This window comes from Hevea brasiliensis, chromosome 15 (assembly GCF_030052815.1).
Source record: "Hevea brasiliensis isolate MT/VB/25A 57/8 chromosome 15, ASM3005281v1, whole genome shotgun sequence".
In the NCBI taxonomy this organism is placed as follows: domain Eukaryota; kingdom Viridiplantae; phylum Streptophyta; class Magnoliopsida; order Malpighiales; family Euphorbiaceae; genus Hevea; species Hevea brasiliensis.
In genome coordinates, this window is record NC_079507.1 from 76,858,784 (window position 1) to 76,881,490 (window position 22,707).

Below are 22,707 nucleotides of genomic sequence, written 5' to 3' on the forward strand. Positions count from 1 at the left end.
TTCCTACTAGTGGATAAACCCTTTCCATAAATGATATTCTCTGACAGTGAAGGAATTTGTATCGACAGTCATGATAATGAGAGCTTCTCACATTGTCTTGGTTTCAAGTGTGCAGTTTTGTCTTTTTGTTTGTGCCTTAGTTTTTACTGGAGAAGCCTGGGATGGAAGTTTCACAGATTCAGTTCAACTTTTGGATCTTCTTCTCCAATGCACTTTCTGCATTGGCCTTGAACTTCTCCATATTCCTAGTAATTGGTAGAACTGGAGCAATCACCATTAGGGTTGCTGGTGTTTTAAAAGACTGGAAATTGATAGCCCTTTTCGACGATCATATTTCCTGAGTCCACTATAACAGGACTGAATATAATTGGTTATGCAATTGGTATTTCTCTACTAATTTGAAGTGTGGTTGGTTTTCATCAGATTCTGGAAATTTACTTTTGCCCCTCGTGTGCAGCACTTTGTGGTGTTGTCTTGTACAACGACTTAAAGATTAAGGATGTCTGTGCTTCTCAGCTGCCTGAAACTATTCCAGAAAGAATAACGAAGGTTAATCTTCTTATTAATCCTTTATATATTGGAGCTGATCATCTCATTTTTCTACAATTCTATTTTGAAAATTGTTTTGTTAATACTCACAATTCTATTCTGAAAGTTGTTTTGTTAACACTTCAGTAATTTGATGACTACGCTGATATTGTTGGAAAAATAAACTACTACATATATTATTATAAACAAATTATTTCAGGAAATTTGTTTCTGAAAAGATTAGGAAATTGATAGTACAATATAAGAGAAGTGTCTTGCTTTGCACATGCAAGCACAGGCTTGTATGGTACAAAGCATGGCAGAATTAATATAAATTTCCATAACTTGGCTTGTCTCATTTATTCATGGGGCTCCAGTGGAAACCCAATTGTTAAGGCTTTAACACTTAGATATTATGTTTGGATAGTCAAAATTTGAAATTGCCATGGAACGGAAGACTTCCTATGAAATCTTAGTTGGCACTTGGCATTGAATACTTCAAAGAGCCTTTTACAGCGACCATACAAGCCTATTGTTTCCGTTAAATTTTGTGATGCTGCACTTTCTTGATTACTTACTGTTCACCAGAATAATAAGTTGGAAAACATCTAGGAATTCAAGTTGGTTGTACAGTCGACCCAGAAATTGTCCAAGGGATGAACACTCATATTTGCTCGTTAAGTTATCGAATGATGCACTAAAATTGTAGCTAGTTTTTTTGCTTTTTCTTGTGAGTAGAATGAGTGAGTGTGTGCTGTCCATTGACCACTTTATATTTCTGCGTTTTGATTTGATTTCCTTATTGGTTATCACAGGATTGGAAGTTGGAGAAGTCATCTGATATGTTCATACCTAGTAACAATAGCGATAACAATGGAGGAGGTGGAGGTAGTAATTCTTCTTCTGATCTGAATGTTGATAAGGAAGCACCTCTAATTCCATCATCAAGGTCACACATTGGACGCGCGTTTAGCAACCATGCTGCATGATTTTTGAAAGCCCAACCATAAATTCTATATCCTGAAAGAGACTGAAGAACTGCAAAAGAAAGTAAGTTCAAGCATGGTATGAATCCTTTAATTTCAAGAGAATATATCTTTTCTTTATTTGTTTTTATCCCTACATCTACATCGTGTACATCTTCACATAGCAAGGTGAAAGGTCAGCAATACAAAATTAAATATCGAAACTCATTGCACTAACCTTTCTCTAGTTCGAGTTCTGTTGAAATGTTGAAATAATTTGTTATTTGAATTTGTTATGCGATATAAACTTTTTGGCGTCACATAATTATTTGTTGAAATAATTTTGAAATCATTATTCTGTTGTTTAATTTTTCCCTTCAATCTCCCTCTTTGAAGGCTGGGATTGGATTGATTTGTTTTTAGCTAGGCATTGGGTTGCGGGGAAGGCGATAACGGTATCATTTCTTTGGTTTTGGTTTTCTGCACAAAATGATAAACCAAATTAAACAAATTCAATTTGATTTGATTTAATTCCTCTATCATCTTAGTTCAATTCACTTTTCATTTTATATGATTTTTCACTTTTTAAGGTTCAATCTGTAACCGAACTGACAAATCTCGCCAACCATATCAAGTTGAAGAACGTGATGGTGTTGCCAAACAAAAATTATCAGGCATTCTTAATTACCTCAAGCCCGCTAGCACAATACATGTGTAACTCAGGAGTAGCGTAAAAAAGCATGCGCATACATGATATATTTAGAAAAAAATATATATATTACAGTTCATGTACATGGTTACACATTTCTTCCTAGCTCAGCAATTTAGCAAGATTCTCAAAAAGTTAAAAAAGAACAATGGCATACATTCAAAACAATGCAAAAAGCCCTCAAATATGATTTACGCATATAATCACAAATGGGATATGCACAACTCAAATGAGAAATAAAATGGGGAGAAGTTAAAAAAAAATGGTAGGTGCCCACAAATAGCGTTCTTCCCGCTTTTCCAACATAAATCACAAAAACTGAGCGGGAAAAGCTATTTGTCTAAGATGACGAATCTATGCAAAATGTTCTGTATTCCTTAGATACAACAGCCTCCTTGAGGGGGCTGGAGGTGCCAATCCAGGAATGTCCCTGATATCTTTGTTGTTGGGGTTGACAATCTGAACATTTATGAACTGCAATTAGACAATGGAATTTTGTGCAGATATCACATTCACATAATGCAATCAGAAAATATAAAATTGTGCTATTTCTTGAGTTCAGTCTCAGCAAAGAAATGTGCCTGAAGCACTACTCGAAAGCAAATATGAATATGGTGTAAACAACTTAGCACATGTTGAACGGTTAGACATAAAAAGAAAAAGAAGAAAAATCCTCAAAGAACAGAACTCATGCACAACCCCATCAAAGGTTTTATCAGCATATCGCCATTCAACCCGAACTTTTGTAACCTTTGGTTTGTTTGAAAGCTTTGAAGTGCTTGTATGAGTGTTCCACCACACTTAAGCTCCATTAAGGCTTTTCAGCACAACACCATGGAACTCAAACTCCATAATCTTTAATTTGTTTGTGAAGCATTGACAATTTTTCAAAAACTCCAAGCAAAGGTTCTAGTTCTACAAATGATTATGCCTTCCATATATAACTATTTATTTCTTCATACTTCTCTTTCTTTCATTTTTGAATGCATAGCAGTTGTTCACTGCTCACCCCCAGACTTTCAATAATTTCCATAGAATATTCCATATGAAAGACCCTATAGTGTACCTTAGCAAGAAAAATTACAACTAGATCGAGAAAAGGGAAATCCAGGACAATAAAAAGCCTTTGGGCAATTAATAGATGAACTGAAGAGGATACCTTCACAACAATGATAGCTATCACACCACAGACAATGAGAAAAAGAAATAGCATTATGCATTTATCTGTTGCCACCTGGGGAAAAAAGCCAAAAGAGAAGTTAGTGAAGAATAAATGTGAAAAAAAATATATAAATAAAACAACAAAAAAGGGTAGTAGCTTTAAGAGGACAACAAAAATCAACTAACCTGTCTCCCAATCTCCTTCACCAGCTGCGAGGCCTTCTTAATTGAGAACTGAATTGTATCCAGTTCATTAACAATTCGACCCATTTGTTCAGTCTGCCCAATTTGGATTAGCACAGAGAACACATCGCTCATGAGGAAGAAGAGGAAAAAGGTAAATAACTCAGATGAGTGATAGATAACACTTACTTGGCCTTTTAAGGGAACAGCAGTTTGAGTTCCCACTTCAATTGTTTGTTCAACAACCTACAGGCCAAAACTTAGGTCAACAATACAGATAAAGGAAACATTTGATAAAACAATATCCATGAAGCTATTTACCTTTTTAGAGCGTTCAATGACTTGATCAGTTTCATCCATTGTCTTCATACCAGCATCAATAAGTTCTTGATTTGACATTGCTATAAAGCAGGAATATGAATTACAAAATGAAGCTAATCCAAACTTTTTTTTTCTTCAAGAATTTGAAATGAACATAAAAAAAGATATATTCTTCTTGATGTTTGATTCTCATTTATCCATGTGAAGTTTTGGCAAATCATCCCCAATTTAATTTATATCAACCACAGAATTAAAATTTTGTTTGAAAAATGAGTAAGGTACTACTGACATAAGTTTTTGTCCTTGTTTTTCCCTTTTTGCAGTGACCAGCAGACTAAAGTGTGCATAACTCTTTCAAACATGATCTCCAAGATGCCATCATGCCTGACATTGTTTACACCATTGGGCAGTAATCTAGATCATAAATTGGTGAGGAAAACAAAACTTTGGCCTAGACAAGTTTGGTATATACAGACAATGAATTGACAATGTGTAATAACACAGAATCAAAGGGAGCTATGTGATTAACAGGAAACATGTTAATCAGCTTGATGTATTTGGAGCCTTTCCATATAAACAAAATTTATTCCAGAAATTAAATACAATTATAGATATGAAGCAAAATGGAATCTCACCTGATGCCATTTGAACATTTTCTTCAGCTATAGGTTCACTGCCCCCTGCTCCCATATCAAAAAGTTCAACTCTCTTGTTACCAAGGCTATTCATAAAACTGCAGTTCCACCATATAGAGTCAGGAGTATGGAGTTTAAAAGCACCCATAAGATGAAGCTAAAAAAGAAGACCATCCAAAATTTCTTCTCTTTTTCTAAAAGTACACAATCAATTATAAGGATTGAATTCTACAGCTATGAAATTAGGCGCATTGTTGTAACTAAATTTGCTAATTCTCTACATACAAGGGACAAGTTCTTATTGAAGCAAAGAGTCACCATTCAAATGAATCACAACTTACAATATAGAATACATTTGAATTCTACAGTCCAAATGCCATACTGTGACCTCTAATCTACTAATGAGTAATAAGAAAAAAAGATGAACTTACGTTTTCCTCAGTGCCACATAGGAATTCAGCTCTTTTATCTGGAAAAGAAGAGAATTAACAGTTGAATGTACAAATAATACAATCTGATAAGAAAGTTCATGCTACCAAGGAAAAAAGAAAAGGTTTGTAAGAACTCACCATGGATTGCTTCTCGTCATTGAGTTGCTTATTTACTTCGGGAGGATTTTTGCTCTCCTCATCTTTAGTTTCACGATCAAATTCTTTAATCAATCTGACACAATTCATTCAAATAAAAACCTTGTCATTCATAAATCAAAGAAAATAGCAAAAAAAGAGAGCTCAATACATGACATGAATCATTCTATTCTGCCTCTACTCCATTTTTTTTTTTTTTAAAAAAATGGAGCATAAGAGGTAGTCCGCGACTGACTTTTCCTAATATCCACCATAATTGGGGATTAAACAAGATGATGTATTGAAAGATCCAAGTGACACCATGCATTAAGTGCTAAGAACTGCTATAATTGATTACACTGAACATTAAAGCTCTCAAGTGCTTAAGCCAACCTCATCCCCATTTCCACAAAGAACTTTCAAGAAACCAAGGAGATAGTTCGAAATTTTCCAAAGGTAAAACTTATTGAAAGATCTGAAGATAGAAGGGTGTTAAGCACCATGATTCGCACGTTTATTTCTCTCACCGGACTAGACTTTACTTGGCTTCTGACAGAAATATAAAATCAACGGAGTATCTGGGTCAGAAGTACAAGACAATACAGCAGTAATAAGATATGAATATTGAAAAGCAGAAACCTGATACCTTTTACACTCCCTCATCTTCCCAGTAAGTTCCTCCAGCTGTTTACTTTGTCTGTTGGAATCTTTTATTTTATCCAGCCTCTGGAACCCATTTCTGTATGCATAAATGCAAGGAATCATCGTAGATGCTAATTCTTCTTTAGCAGTATATAAGTATAGTAATCACAGAATGGCATATGCACATCCCACTAGGCATATGTCCAATCAAACAGGTAATTCAACTTAATCAAAATTACGGTTGCACATAGAATTAGAGGGAAGAACTTAATCACAATGTCAATTTAAAATGCTCATTCACAAATCAAGGCACCAAGAAGTGGGAAACAGGACTAAAAGTGAACTCCATATTGATTATGAGAAATCCCAGCAACTGTTTTAGATGGCAGAGGAAATAATCACACATCTCCTGTAATGCCCTTGCACTTATAGACTAAAAAGATTGATTCAGTTATTAAAAGAATCCAAGTCAATGCTCTGGTTGTGGACCTAATAAAGTTGTGAGAAAGTGAGGAAGGAAATAGACAGAAGCATAACACATGAATAATTTTTGAACTAAATGAGACACTATCATTGCCCATTCTAGCATAGAAAGACTGAAGACCTAATCTTAGCATTTTATAACTTCCAACAATAAAAATGCAATGCACAAGAGTGAAAACTTCTGTTTTTCAACTAGATTGTTAAGGGGCTCTACTTCAAGTGATCTGTAACTTCTACAAAGGCATCCACTAGGGCCACCAGGACTTCCTAAGCAATTAATGCATTCTATTATAGGACAATAGTTCTAACAATGCCCCATGGCCCACACTATTCAGCTTATCTAGAATCCATCCAAAACCACTTGCTGGACTTCAAAAAAGATTCATGCTAATATCGGAGCTTCCTTCGGTTAGGATCCATCACTAGCACTCTAAAATAAAGAAAAGCCCTTCACCGTTTCATATTAATAAGCTGAAGCAGTGATAAATGCCCTTATAACCCCAAGAAGTGATTCAAAAAATTCCGATAAACATTTCAAGTAAAAACCTCAGGTTAACAAAGCAGAATATGAGTTGGAAGAAGGAGCGCAATTGTAAAAGAGTTGCAAGGAACTAAAAAGGGTGAAAATTTAACAGAAAATAGATGCAGATTAAGATTCATCATTTCTTAGAGGTACCATGTTCCAACTACAAGGTTCGTCAATTAAAAAAAAAAGGCCGGAGCTTAGATAAATATCAAACAAACGGTGAAAAAAAAAACATAATATGCAGCAAACCAGTCTGGTACCAGATCTCCAAATAAAAATGTTGTCAAGAGATTTAAGATTATTACAGAAAAATTTACTGCACTACTGAAAAGAAGAATCTAGAGAGAGAGAGAGAGAGAGATTACGAGAGAGCTCGAAAATTGTCCTTAAGTTCACCATGGATCTGCTCCAACTGGGGGCTCATCTGCAAGGCGGTCGCCATATTGCTCGCGTTAGTGGCCGGAAATCTTGAAAATCCCCGGCGAGATGAATTCTAACTTGAGAGAAATGAAATCGATTACTGTATGCGATCAAAGATCAAGGGGCATGTGATTGAGTTTGGGAGAAATTAGACAAGAAATCCTAACTGTAATAAAGAGAGAGATAAGACTGGAGAAGAGGGGGATGCAGATGGGCAATTGCAAATTTTTAGGGTTATTGAGACAATCTGAAAGGGTGCGTGGAATGATGGGAAAGAACAAAGAAAAGAATCGCTGTCTGGTCTGGTTAGTGCAACTGCAAATTATCATTGTCTTTTTAAGTATTATTTAAAGACAAGCAAAAGTCTCTGCACAAACCACTTTTAAGAGGGAACCATTAAAATTTAATATTTGCATATATTTTACATTCAATTGCTCCGAGATTTTCTTTTGGAAATAAGTTCAAATAGATCCATTTTTGTAAAAAAAAAATATATTATTTTAAATTTTTTTAATAGTAAAATATTAATCTGATATTTTTTAAATTTTATAAATTATTTATTATTTTTAATTAAAATCACAAATTAAAAAAAAAATTAACAACCTAACCTTAAAAAACCCAAATTCATAAACCTGCTAGAAAATTCCCAGTTTCTCTCAATTTAACAGTCAATCTGCAAATTGTCTAAAAGAGATGGACATGGAGATCGATGAGCCTCAGATTTTTCACGTGTAACACCCTAGGCAAATCCCACATCAGCAAAACACGGGAGAGATGCTGGGTTTATAAGTTGGTAGTTTGTAACTCCTAGTGACGCATTTTAAAACCGTGAGGGCTTCGGTCCAGAGCGGATAATATCACTAGTGGGCCAGGCCGTTATATTTGTGGTATCAGAGCCGCTCCGCGAGGACGCTGAGTCCCATAAGGGGGGTGGATTGTAACACCTAGGCAAATCCCACATCGGCAAAACACGGGAGAGATGCTGGGTTTATAAGTTGGTGGTTCGTAACTCTTAGTGACGCGTTTTAAAACCGTGAGGGCTTCGGCCCAGAGTGGACAATATCACTAGTGGGCCAGGCCGTTACATTTGTGGTATCAGAGCAAAAATTACTGCAGCCATTTTCCAAATCATGAGTTGGATAATTCTGCTCATGCCTTTTCAACTGACGAGAAGCATACGCAATAACCCGTCCATGTTGCATCAAAACACATCCTAAACCAATCCTAGAAACATCACAATATACTACATAACCCCCTGATCTAGATGGAAGGGCTAACACTGGTGCTGTAGTTAAACGAGTCTTAAGCTCCTGAAAACTTTTTTCACAAGGCTCAGACCACTGAAATTTCACATTCTTCTGTGTCAACTTAGTCAAAGGTGCTGCAATACGAGAGAAGTCTTGAATAAACCGTCTATAATACCCTGCTAAACCCAAGAAACTACGAATCTCTGACACAGTTGTGGGTCTAAGCCAATGAAGCACTGCCTCAACTTTCTTTTTATCAACGCACACCCCATCCTTAGATACTATATGGCCTAGAAAAGCCATACTATCTAACCAAAACTCACATTTTGAGAACTTGGCATATAGCTTGTGTTCTCGTAAGGTCTGAAGGACAATTCTCATATGCTGCTCATGCTCCTCCTTACTCTTTGAGTACACTAGAATGTCATCGATGAACACTATAACAAATTGATCTAAGAAAGGCTTGAAAACTCTATTCATGAGATCCATAAAAGCGGTCGGAGCATTGGTAAGACCAAAAAACATTATAAGAAATTCATAGTGTCCATACCTAGTCCTAAAAGCCGTCTTGAGTATGTCTTCTTTCTTGACCCTCAATTGATGATACCCAGATCGAAGATCAATCTTGGAAAAATACTTTGCACCTTGAAGTTGGTCAAACAAGTCATCTATGCGTGGAAGAGGATACTTATTATGCACAGTTACCTTATTCAATTGCCTATATTCAATGCACATTCTCAAAAACCCATCCTTCTTCTGTACAAATAACACAGGAGCACCCCATGGAGAAACACTAGGGTGAATAAACCCCTTATCTAGTAGATCCTGTAGTTGCTCCTTCAACTCCTTAAGTTATGCGGGTGCCATACGATAAGGTGGCATAGATATGGGCTCAGTTCCAGGAACTAAGTCTATACCAAACCTCTCACTACAGGGGTAAACCTGATAAATCTTCTGGAAACACATCAGGAAACTCCTTAACCATTGCAACATTCTCCAAACCTACACCTTCTACCTGAACATCTCTAACATAAGCTAGATACCCCTTACACCTCTTTCGCAATAATCGTCTAGCACTCACTATTGAGATAAAATTACTAGAGGCTATACTGCGATCTCCCTGAAATTGAAATTCTTCCTCCCCAGGAATTTTAAAGAGTACAACTTTATTATGACAATCCAATGAAACGTGATAAGTGGCTAATCAATCTATGCCTAAAATCACATCAAACTCAAATATATCTAAAGAAACAAGATCTGTAGCTAATTTCCTTTTTCCAATGTGAACTATACATCCCCTATACACCATATCAGTGTCTATTGCATTCCTCATAAGTGTTGATACAGATAAAGGATACTCTAACAAAGTAGGTGGTGTACTAAATATAGTGGAAAAGTATGGAGAAATAAAGGAATGGTTGTGCCCCAGTCTTAGCTATAGGCGTCTGTTCAGATGTTTGATTAATAGTTTGAGGTGGTACCTCCCTTGTTAGATCAAGGTTTGCACCATTAAGACCCTTGACCCAAGCTCTCCTCTTACGTTGAACAGACTCAGGCACCTATTCATTTTAATAAACAAGTATTAAATCTGAAAATGTGAGCTAAATTAAAACAGGTGAAAAAGTACGAAGGACGCAGATATCTAAAGCAATGATAAACTGAAAAGACGTTAAGGATCCTATGCTTCGCAAGTTTACTAAACCTCAACCAGGCTCTGATACCAACTTTGTCACGACCCAAAATTCTGAACCGTGACCGGCGCATAATTTAAGTATTTTAAATTATGCAAGCCTTATCAGAGTATCTTGAATGAATGTATTGTTACTTACTAATCCTAAAAATAGACAAAATCTAAATAAACAAAATGCTGAATAACATCATAAATATCCCATAAGTAAACTGCAGAGTCTCTACAGATTTCAAATAAAAACTTAAACTGTTCAATAAACTAAACTAATTATTAGCCCGAGAAAACATGAATTCGGGTATACCATGAGAACAAATCAAAGTTGTCCCTCTCCAGAAAATGGACTGAATATTTGGATCATGCGAATTCTCTTGATGCAAAGCAGGATATGACAGAAAACGTGGTTTGAGCTAGATACTCAGTGAATGATAATTATAACACACAACGAAATAGGAACAGGCAGACGCTTGATTAATTTCACAATAAATTTCTATTTAATAAAATCATACTCATGCTGTCAAAATCATTAATAAAATAATTTCATAAAACATATATATAAAATAAATTCATTCAATAAAAATTTTTGTAGTACGATTGCACGGGGTGATGATACCCCACATCACCAAAGGCCAGATGGTAAGCGTGATACCAGATATTAGATACCTTCCTCCTCTTTCACAGATATCAATACATATGATACTAATGCAAACCATAAACTGCAATGATGCATGACTCGACAATGCAACCTAATACCATGATAGTCCACACGGCGGGGCCAGATAACAGAAACAGATACTGGGCACAAGTACCAATTCAAAACAGAAAATCAATTTGTACAAATCAATCAAAATCAATAAAAAATTTCAGATAGCAAATAATAACTGATAGTGCAATTTCAATAGTATATTTCAATAGTTTTAGAGAGTCAATAAAATCAAATCACTCTCAAATCAATTCAATAAAATCAAATCAATCTCAAATCAATTTAGTAACACATCGGTAAATTTTATAGTCAAATATCAATCAATATAAATACATTAAAGGCCTGTTTTCGGAATCCTAATGGGTCTAATGCAGAGATAGTTGGCAAAATCAATTATTTAATCAAAATTGAGATAAAATTCAATAATAAAATAAAACTCTAGAAAATCACATATAAAATCATTGTTAAAATATTGATTTAAAATTTCATTTAATAATAAACTTAATACTAAGAAATTTTAAAAGGGACAAAAACGGTGCCATGTACTATAATTACCACTCACCTGGAACCTCCAAGACAATAATTATTTTCAATAGAAGAGAGATAATTTCAACTGACTGATTGAATATTCAAATCTCCTATACACCAAAATATAAGAAAGAAAAAGAGAAAAAAAATATTAAATAATAATAAAATATAATAATTAAACCTTGGACAGAAATAGACGAACAGATACAAGGACGTGGAACGGGACGAACAGATACAGTTATACTTTTATATTTTAATATATATATATATATATATATAACAATCAATTATTGTCCAATAATAATTATAATCAACCCGATTCAATATCAATTATCGAAAAAATAAATTTATAGAGTAGTTGTAACAGATCAAGAAAAGAAAATAAAATTAGATTCACCTATTATTGAACAAGAAATGAGAATTTTTATCTTGAAAATAGAATCGAAGGTGATGAATAGAGAAGTAAAAAAAATTTAGGGATTCTCTGTGCACATCAGATTATAAATGGTAAATTTATATATTTATATATATATATGTACATATATATTAATAATTTAAAAGATAATAAAAATACATGTTGAGAGTATTTGATAGAAAAATGAGGTGACAAATTAGGGTATATATATATTTCAAGAGTTCTATTAGGTGTAGAATAGGAAAAGAGTTATTATTAAACTGGGTTATTCAGATTACAGATATATATTTAATTTTAAAAGTAATATATATATATATATATATATCTAAAAATAAATAAGCAGATCATCTAATAAAATATATATATATATATATTTTTTATAAATATATTAAATTATTATTAATTAATTAAAATAAAATAATAACAAATAATAAAGGTACGTGTTTTCCGCATCACGATAGGCAAAGATTACAATTCTCCTCTTGCACGCCCTCGACAATCTCTTCCAGGTACTAATTATTACCTATCTCTCTCTTTTCCTTCTAATTTATTCGATTACTCACGAAAACTACCTTCTCTAAGGCCTCGAAAATTGCATGAAACAATTGCCGCCTTGACGAAGCCACTTGACCTTCTATATTTATTGTTTGCCTTACTTGTTTGGTTTCCGGTCCAATCCCTTTTCCTGCTCTACGATTGAGCTGACTTGGTCAAGAAGGTTACGGCGTTCTTACGGTATGAATCTGTGCAGGCCTCACCCTCCTATTCATTCAAAGTGGGCACAACCTTGCCGTAAGAGAGTTTTTCTCCAGTGAGAATGATGGACGTTTTTGGGCAAGACAAGAAGGGAACTCGCCCTTTGAGAGCTAGGGACATTGTGAGACAGTTTCTGGGTTTGATGGGAATTTTGAATCTGAGTTGAATTTCTAGATTTGATATATTGTTAGTTCTTGTGGTTGATATGGATGTTTGGTTTGGCTTTTATTAAATGGAGATAGAGTACAAATGAAGTTTACTCAATAATTATGAAATTTGCTAAAAATTAAATTATAAATAATTTAGTGTTTAATTTGACTTCAAATGAAGTATACTTAATTATCATATTTTGAAAACTTATTGAAGTATCTAGAAAATAATTTGTATATAAAATGAAAATAATTTTTCAAAAAAACGTTTTCTATAAAAATATTATATTTTATAATACTAAATTAATTATATATATTTATATTATATATATATAAATAATTTTTTTCTTTAAAAAAATAAAAATATAGCTTTCATTAAATAGAGATAAAGTACAAATTTGAAGTGTAAAATTTTATATCACTATAATTTTACATAAAAAAATTTAAGATAAATAATTTATACAAAATATAATAGTAATTATTTTAATTTAAAGAATTTAATTATATTAAAAGAGTATTTAATTTAATCATTCAGTGGAGAGCACATTATACTCAATAGTAATCTATCACTATTCTTATATAAAAAAAATTATACTTTGTATCATTGTACTCTAACCAAATAAAAAGGTAAAACATATAACATCTCTAAGAAATAAGAAAAATAGATTATCATGATGGAGAAAACAATAAATCCTCAAGACCAAATCCTCAAGAAGAGGCGATACAAAATCCTGCCAGAGACATAGTCCGCATTTATGCACATTGTTTCAAATGTTTGAATGTCATATGCACATGCACGAACTTCCCATGTCCGGGAGAAGATATTAGCTGATGATGCTGGTCAAAGTACCATTTCTTCTGTTTCTGATCTTTTATTCTCTGCAAGTGGAACCCGGTTTCGTTTCTTCTTTGACAGGCCTCGTAACTCAAAAAATTTTCCACAGAATAATTACTTTGACTGTGCAAAGTTCACTTCGTGCTCCGAGACTCCTCTTTTTTTCTGGATTTTTTTTTTTTTTTTTGGTATGGTGGTAAAGTTGTAATGGTAAAGTGCACTTTACCAAGTCAACCTCTCTATTCTGATCAAAGGTAGACCAGATATGTTGGAATTAGGGAATTCACGAAAGATGAAAATGTTTATTTTGGGGTTTGGTCTTAATATTTGAATCATGGTCAACAAATTGAGGGGTGAATCTACTTGACAACTGAGCTAATTCTTGAGGTTTTTGAGCGAAAATATTAGTACCCATTAAACGTTTATATTGGTTTTACTAGTTTGGCTCATAAGTTATTTGACTTGTTTTTGTTAATGAACCAAATGTAATTTCTATTAAAATTCACGAAAATTAACCTTATGGAAGAGATCTTCTGCAAGTTTTTCTTGATTAATTTAGAATTTCTCAAATTGTCTTGAAGAAACATCAGCCTTATGGATAATAATAATAATAATAAACAAACCAATAAAAAAGTTATTTTTCTTCCGTCAATTTTTTTTCCTACAGATATATGTGCGTAATCTTAATTATATCTCTCATTTCTTCTATTATTTGTTTTTTTAGAAGAAAAGGATATTAATATTATTACTGAAATTGTTAGGTTTCAAAAATTTTGGATTTACTGTAAACAAGTCATGGAATGGTGGAGATCAAGAGAAATTTGAAGCAAATTACCATAATTTACAGAGTAAGATAATCGAAATTCTCTGGCCGAGTTATTGTAAATCACCAGTCTTTCAATTGTTTGTCCTTCAATAAAATCCACGCAATTGTAAGTGACGAACCCTCCAAGACTTTCTAGAGAGTGAGAGACTCGTGTTTGAGTGCTACTTTAAAATTATGGAAGACATTCTTTCACTCAACCTTTTATGGGAGTAAAAAAAAAAAAAATTATAATTTTAACTCTATAAATTGATTAATTTTAAATTGGCCTATGTAAGAATTAAAAATTACATAATTGATTATTTTAATCCTTAAAATTAATACTATAATAAATAACTATTATTATTGTTATAAATACATGAAAAGTTTAATTTAATTAAAGAAATGAAGAATTAAGAATTAATTGAACTAATTTATTAATTTTACCTAATAAAAATATAAACTAATTTTATATATGATGTATTTTCACTTTTTGATAAAGAAGTAATCTTTATTTTTATAAAACAAATTTAAGAGGAGGTAATATTTTAAATCTATCATATTTATACCAATTGGTAATTTTTAATTAAATTTATTAATGACTATTTTTCTATATTTCTTGAAAATTGTAATATACAATTATTATATAATTTAATTTTCTAAATATAATATTTATATATATATATAATAGGAATGTATTCACAGGAAAATGACATGTAACACTTTTCTTTTAAAAGTCTTTATTATTACCATTATTATCATAATTTTTATGGCTAACTAATTAAAAATAGCAGATATATTTAAAAAATTTATAAATTTTTTATTTTAGGATTCTTAAATTTTTTATTATTTCATTTAATTATAAAAATTTAAGAATTATACATCTTAAAATTAATAAAATAATTTAAAATTATACTATAAAAATTATCATATGGAGTTAAATATTTTATCCTCTTATCACATGGAATTAAATAATTTATTCTCTCCCTTTTTTTATATTAATAAATTTTAATTTATCTTAATTTTATTTTACTTTAACACGTATTTAATAAGAATTTATTTTTATTATATATTAAATGTTATATATATAAAATGATGAAATAAAATTTTATTTTTATAGCAATGAAAAATAAGAAATTTATGTTAACATTTAATTTTCATTATTTTTTGAATATTCTTTATAGTATAATTAATAAATAACTAATATTAGTATTAATCATATTATATTGTTTTATTATTGTTTAGAAAAATTATATATATATATATATATATATATATATATATATATATATATATATATATATATGCACATCTGCCCCCACTTAAAGTTTTATTTTTTTAATTAATTATACAATTTCTTTAAATTATGATTAAGTTATTAATTTCTTAATTATGGATATATAAGTTATAAATTATTTAATTATTACATTTTTATACTATAATATATAGCTATTATCATTGTTGTTATTATTATTATTATTATAAAAAACTGAAAAGTTCAATTTAATTAGAGAAATGAAAAATTAAGAATTAATTAAACTAATCTATTAATTTTACCTAATGAAAGCATATATTAATTTTATATATGTTGCATTTTCATTTCCTGATAAATAAGTAGTTCATATTTTTATAAAACAAATTCAAGAGGATATAAGAGTTTAAATCTATCATATTTATATAAATTAATAATTTTTAATTAGATTTATTGATGACTATTTTTATATATTTCATGAAAGTTGTAATATATCATTATTATATAATTTAATTTTCTAAATACAATTATATATATATATATATATATATATATATATATATATATATAAAAGTTCAATTTAATTAGAGAAATGAAAAATTAAGAATTAATTGAACTAATCTATTAATTTTACCTAATAAAAGCATATATTAATTTTATATATGTTGCATTTTCACTTTCTAATAAATAAGTGATTCATATTTTTATAAAACAAATTCAAGAGGATGTAAGATTTTAAATCTATCATATTTATATAAATTAATAATTTTTAATTAGATTTATTGATGACTATTTTTTTAAATTTCATGAAAGTTGTAATATATAATTATTATATAATTTAATTTTCAAAATACAATGCTCATATATATATATATATATAAAGTAGGAATGTATTCACAAGGAAATGACACGTAACACTTTCCTTTTAAATATATTTACTATTACCATTATTACCATAATTTTAATGACTAACTAATTAAAAATAATAGATATATTTTAAAAATTTATAAATTTCTCATTTTATGATTTAAAATTTTTTATTATTTTATTTAATTATAAAAATTTAAGAATTATACATATTAAAACTAATAAAATAATTTAGAATTATATTATAAAAATTATCACATAGAGTTAAATATTTTATCCTCTTATCACATAGAGTTAAATAATTTATCATCTTTTTCTCTTATATATTTAATAAATTTTAATTTACCTTGATTTTATTTTATTTTATTTTAACACATATTTAATAAAAATATATTTTTAATTATATATTGAATGTTATATATAAAAAATGATGAAATAAAAATTTATTTTCATAGTAATGAAAAATAAGAAATTTATGTTAATATTTAATTTTTATTATTTTTTATATTCTTTATAGTATAATTAATAAATAACTAATATTAGTATAAATCATATTATATTATTTTATTATTATTTAGAAAAATTATATATATATATATATATATATATATATATATATATATATATATATATATATATATATATATATATGCACACCTGCCACACTTGAAGTTTTATTTTTTATTAATTAATTAGATAATTTCTTTAAATTATGATTAAGTTATTAATTTCTTAATTGTGCATATATAAGTTATAAATTATTTATGTAAAGTGATAATTATTTTATAAAAAAATAGATTAATAAAAAAAATTTAGATTTAGATGTAGTAATTTTAAAAATAATATAATAAAATGTTATTTTTAATTAATAATAATATTATATATTTTCATTATTACTAAAATTAAATAATTCAATTTATCATTAGCAATTTGATAATTTTTTTATTATATTAATAATAAAAAATATTATATTTATATATTTTTAAAATAATATTTATTTTCTCATTAATTTAATCTATTTCTATAATTTATAAAAAATAAATATCAATTTACGTAAATTGTGAGATAAAATATAAAAATTTCATAAAATTTAAATTATTTTTTAAATAAAGTACTTTAATTATATTTTAAACAAAATAATCATGAAAATTACTCTTAATAAATGTATAAAAAGAATTAAATAGGTATTTTAATTAATTATAACATAAATTAATTAAAAATTTATTATTATAATAGGTAAAAATCTATTCAAATTAAATTAAATAAGAGATAAATTTTAATTTAAAATCAATTTAATAGTAATAATTTATTTTATTTAAAATGTAATTGCAAATTAAATTAAAAAATAAAAATTATAAATTACCCATGTATTATGCTAGTTGTTTTATATAATTAAATTCAAATGAATTTTAAAATTTCAAAATATTTTACAAAGTGTTTAAAATTAATTTTATTAAATTAATTAAATTAAATTCAAATATAATTATTTTAAATAGTTTTAATTATAATATAATTAAGGACTAAAATTGTTACATAATTTTGAAGCAAATATCAGGAATATTTTGTTGGTATTATAATTTTCTTTCTTCAGAGCATCTTTAAATAATTATATGATTGTGTAATTAATATAAATTTTTATTGTCCAAATTTGATTTATAAACTCAAAATATAACTACATAAAATTTATTTATATATAAAATATGTAAACTTATTATACATTATGTGTTTTAAATTCATTATAAATTGAATTTAAATATTTTTTTTTACAAATTTATATAATATGCTTATGAGAAATAAATTGGATGGAATAACAATCATGCGGGCACAGAAGCATGAACTTGCTGAGCAATTGAATTTGACGGCAAGACAAGTTGAGGTTTGGTTCCAGAATCGGAGGGCAAGGTGGGGCTTAATGAATGAATTATTATTATTATTATTATTATTATTATTATTATTATTATTTGGTAGATTGGTAGAATAATAAATAAATATATTGGTGCAGGACCAAACTGAAGCAAACAGAGGTAGGCTGCGAATTCTTGAAAAGATGCTGCGAAAGTTTAAGTGACGAAAACACGGACTGAAGAAAGAATTGCAAGAACTACGCTCTCTAAAACTCATTGGAAGGTCTCCATTGTGCCTTCATCTTCTAGCGTGCCCTTCCTATGAGAAAACTGCTGCTTTTGGACGTTGTCCTCATCACTGGCAATAAATCTCCTAGCCCTAGCTTTAAATTAATGATTTTATTAGTAATAGGGGCTTTGGGTGTTTTATTCTCACCTAACAATAAAGTTTCAACCATTATAATTCAATCCTTTTTATTTATGATGCATAATTTTAAATCTTCTGTGCACTTACAGTCTTCATTAGTGAATAGGTAGGTAACCACTAGCCAAAGATTCTCTGTGTTGTTCTTAGGCTCAGCCGAGCTTGTTTCTCTCTGTGAGGGCCCTCTCTACATCTAGGGTGGCTTGAATTTGATCTGGTTTGAGTTTTTTGAGGCAGAACCCTTGTGCTATTGTAGTGGGAGTTTGAATTCCGGTGATTTGTGGTGCGGTGTGTGTTGGGGTGGCCTTAACCAGTGTACAATGCCAAAAAGTTTGGTATGCTTCCAAGTACAACATCTGTTTGGAGGTTAAAAAAGGTATTTAATAGAAGGCCTAGTGTTGTTTCAATACTTCCTTAGGGTCTATTTGGATGGGGTGAAGGAAGTATAAGTAATGGAAGAGTAAGAAAGAGGAAGAGTAAGAAAGAGGAAGAGTAAGAAGGGTTATAATAAAAAAAATTTGTCACGACCAGATTTTACAGGTTGAATCGACATTAGGATTTGGGCCAGCATAAAGCCTCTGAGACCCGTAATAAACCTCACTATTCCCAAACTCATAACTAGGGCCAAAATTAAAGCCTAACATGCAAATAAAATAAAATAAAATATTATATTTTTATTTGGGCCAACTCAACGCGATAATTATTAAAAATCAAACTAAGGAAGCCCAGCTCAATTTTGATATCTATCATGTACAAAATATCATAATAATTTTTTATTAATTAATACTATAAATACATAATCTCATGTCACAGCGAAGTTCTAATTATTAAACAAATAAATAAGTAAATAAATAAATAGATAGATATTAAAAATTATTAAACTAAACAGCACAACCTGCAGAAAAAAAAATACAGGTTAGATTCGAAGAAATAAATTTACTCTTTCTGCAACCTGGAAAAAAAAAAATTTTGAACATGAATGAGCGTTCAACTAAGAGAGTTTAGATATTGATTATAGATGCAATTTCTATAACAATCTAAAACTAGTGCAATCCTACTATGAAATGTACATCCATTATATATAAAAAATAATTCACCCAATATTCACACGAGAAGTTAATTTGAAGCTACTCACACACCCAATATATCACATCAGTATATATATATGGAGTTGATCCTCTATACAATTCTCTTAATCTAATACATGCCAGCGATGTCAACTCAAGCCAGATTTTTGCTTAATAATCCAAGTGCGGGGTCAGTAAGATCAACTCAAAGTCATACTCACCCGGACTTATCCATATATAAGGATTGGGTCCTAGCAAGTCAAGCTCTAGCCGTGACTACCCATCGTACCCATATCCATATCTGCACTATACTCACGCCAACGCACACACACAGCTCTAAATTATCCTTAAGATGATAATTATAAATAAATTACAATAATTAAATATGCAGCAACCAAAATGCCCATAATATATTAACTATTCATGTGCATAATAATTTATTTATAGAATATACGAGTATGCCAAATATATATATTTAATATTAAAATTACAAAAATAATCAATATCCAACTCATAGACTAGTTGACCCAATTGCAGCTGGTCCAGCTAAAAGGAAAAGAAAGGCTAGTTGGCACCGATTACCTAGACAGATATATTGACCCCTCTCAAATTTACTGACAAAAATAATTAATTGATTTAATCAAAGAAACAAGAATAATTTCCTAAGGTCTTACTGAAATTTCTGTAGAGTCTCCTTTACAACAGGACTTAATCCCCCTATAAGAAAAATGCAACCATAGCAACCAATAGGGCCTTAGGCCCACAATTATAATACCCATCCGGAGCCTATAAGAATCGTAATCTAGGTTCAAGCCTCTAAATTTTAGCTCGAGTCCATAACTCCTCTATAGTCCATATAATTACTTTCAACACTTCAAAATTATAAAAATATTCCTAAATGCCCTCTACATCGTCCTTGCATTAATTAAAATCATTTTACTAAATTTTTTAAGCCAGCAATATTTTTCAGATTTAATCATCCAACTTAACCAAGGTAAAATTATAGAATAACTTGAGTTCGGGACTACCTTTACAATTTCTACTACCTTTACAATGTTGAATATAATTCAAGAGAGCGGCAAAAGCACTGGTCAGTATCTATAGAATTAACATGGAGTTTGCTCAAGATTTGCAGTAAGTGGATACCCCTATAACTGCTCTATTGACATAGAAATAGATAACGCCCCTAATCGTAAAATTAGATGATGAAACAATAACTAGTTTAACAAAATTACCTATTTTGACAAACATAACTACACAGATTCCCCACCATATCCATCGTGACTATCATCATTTTCTCTACTCAACCTAGATTTTGCTGTCGATGTTTTTCATGGAGATGTTTTCCCTGCCTGTGATTTCATGCTGCATAAATTGAGGTATGCGCAAGAACATACTAGCAATTGCTGTGAACGCACCACATATGCTGGTTACTCTTGGATTGGACCCAAACCAAAGAGATAAAAATTTCCAAGAAGCACAACACATGTTTTGAATTGACCCAGCCCAACATGTGAAATGGCAGACGTTGCCCTGAGTATTAAAATGAACAAACTCATTGAGGACCAAACACATATCGACATCATGCCAATTAAATATTACTTTGAATATTATAATTTGTGTAATGCTTTGTTCATATGATTATTAAAATAAGTAACATGATATTGCTTTTAAGCAACAACCAAATGATGCAATTTTCCTTGCCCAAACACACTCTATTATAAACCCAAGACATAAACAAGTCAGACCCACATGTAAAATAGGTAGATTGGTTCCCTCCACACATTTTGTATCTTAGATCAAAGGTGGATGGGGTTTAGGCAAGAATTTCTCTCAAGTTCACCTCATCTCATAGATACCAATCAGAGTGCGAAAGACACCATGATTACTCTTGGCCATGCAATTATACAATGTAACATGGTCAATAAATCCTGGAATGCATTAGATCATGGACAGTAACCCAACAAAATAATCTGAAACTTTTCAGTAACCCAACAAAATAATCTGAAACTTTTCCAATGATGAATTTTCTCTCATTTTAATGACGACAATTGTCTCTGAACAGAGGAATAGAATTCTCTGTGTGTGTGTGTGTTCCTATAGCAGAGGCATTAGATTTCTGTAAGGACTTCAAGCACTCATAAGCTGGTTCTGGAGAAGAAAGGTTCTTGAAATCCAAGGTCACAGAAAATGAAGAAAAAGAAATCTAATTACCTAAAAATAATCTTTGCATCTATAACCACTAACAGAAGAGCCAAATCAATTAATTTCACAGAAGTAACCAACTTGACATGTTGACAAGAAAATGATGCAAATCATGGGAAAAAAAATCCATATAGGAAAACCATATTATTTCTGGTTGACATCTTATTTGCCATTTAAAATTACTTGACTTCACGTATTTATTGATTGGCACAGTTACAGAAATCTTTTCAGACAGGATATCCATAATGCACACAAATATTTGGCAAAATCCACTGTGATAAATATAAGTGCATAACTGAATGCACTGGATGCACATAGAGTTGCTGAACCATTTTACACCGTGACAACTCTTTATGCATATTGTGAATATCTTTGTTTTGGTTGTGTCAAAGCAGGTCCCCTGGTCTGGATATGATATTGTTGGTATCCCACACATGTGCTGGGACCAAACTCAACTCAACTCAACTCAACTAAGCTTTTATCCCAAAAATTTGGGATCAGCTATATGGATTTGCTTTCTCCACTCTAAACGATTTTGGGTTAAATCCTTAGAAATGTGTAATGCTTCTAGGTCATGTTGTACTACTCTCCTCTAAGTCAATTTAGGTCTACCCCTTTTTGTCTTTCTATCCTCTAACCTAATGTGCTCTACTTGTCTAACTAGAGCCTCCGTATGTCTATGCTTCACATTACTAAACCACCTCAATCTTCCTTCTCTCAACTTATCCTCAATTGGCACCACTCCTACCTTTTCTCTAATACTCTCATTACGGACTTTATCTAGTCT

At 30.4% G+C, this 22,707-nt stretch overlaps 1 protein-coding gene across 1 annotated transcript; it reads right to left on the reverse strand.

Moving 5' to 3' along the window:
- Positions 1–2,219: 2,219 nt before the first annotated feature.
- LOC110639113 (novel plant SNARE 13) lies at positions 2,220–7,520 on the reverse strand. Its single transcript, XM_021789939.2, has 10 exons — positions 7,085–7,520; positions 5,715–5,807; positions 5,072–5,165; positions 4,934–4,971; positions 4,503–4,600; positions 3,868–3,947; positions 3,736–3,792; positions 3,550–3,642; positions 3,362–3,436; positions 2,220–2,661 (listed from the first exon to the last, which is right to left on the reverse strand). The coding sequence occupies exons 1-10, from the start codon at positions 7,159–7,161 to the stop codon at positions 2,557–2,559; spliced, it is 810 nt and encodes a 269-aa protein (XP_021645631.2). The 5' UTR covers positions 7,162–7,520; the 3' UTR covers positions 2,220–2,556.
- Positions 7,521–22,707: the final 15,187 nt, after the last annotated feature.

Excerpts from the sequence above, each read along its gene's own strand:
- LOC110639113 (XM_021789939.2), bottom strand. The coding sequence starts at position 7,161 with ATGGCGACCGCCTTGCAGATGAGCCCCCAGTTGGAGCAGATCCATGGT. Across the intron at positions 4,972-5,071 it reads ATGACGAGAAGCAATCCATG|ATAAAAGAGCTGAATTCCTA; the intron begins GTGAGTTCTTAC and ends CTTCTTTTCCAG. Across the intron at positions 3,793-3,867 it reads TCATTGAACGCTCTAAAAAG|GTTGTTGAACAAACAATTGA; the intron begins GTAAATAGCTTC and ends TTTGGCCTGTAG.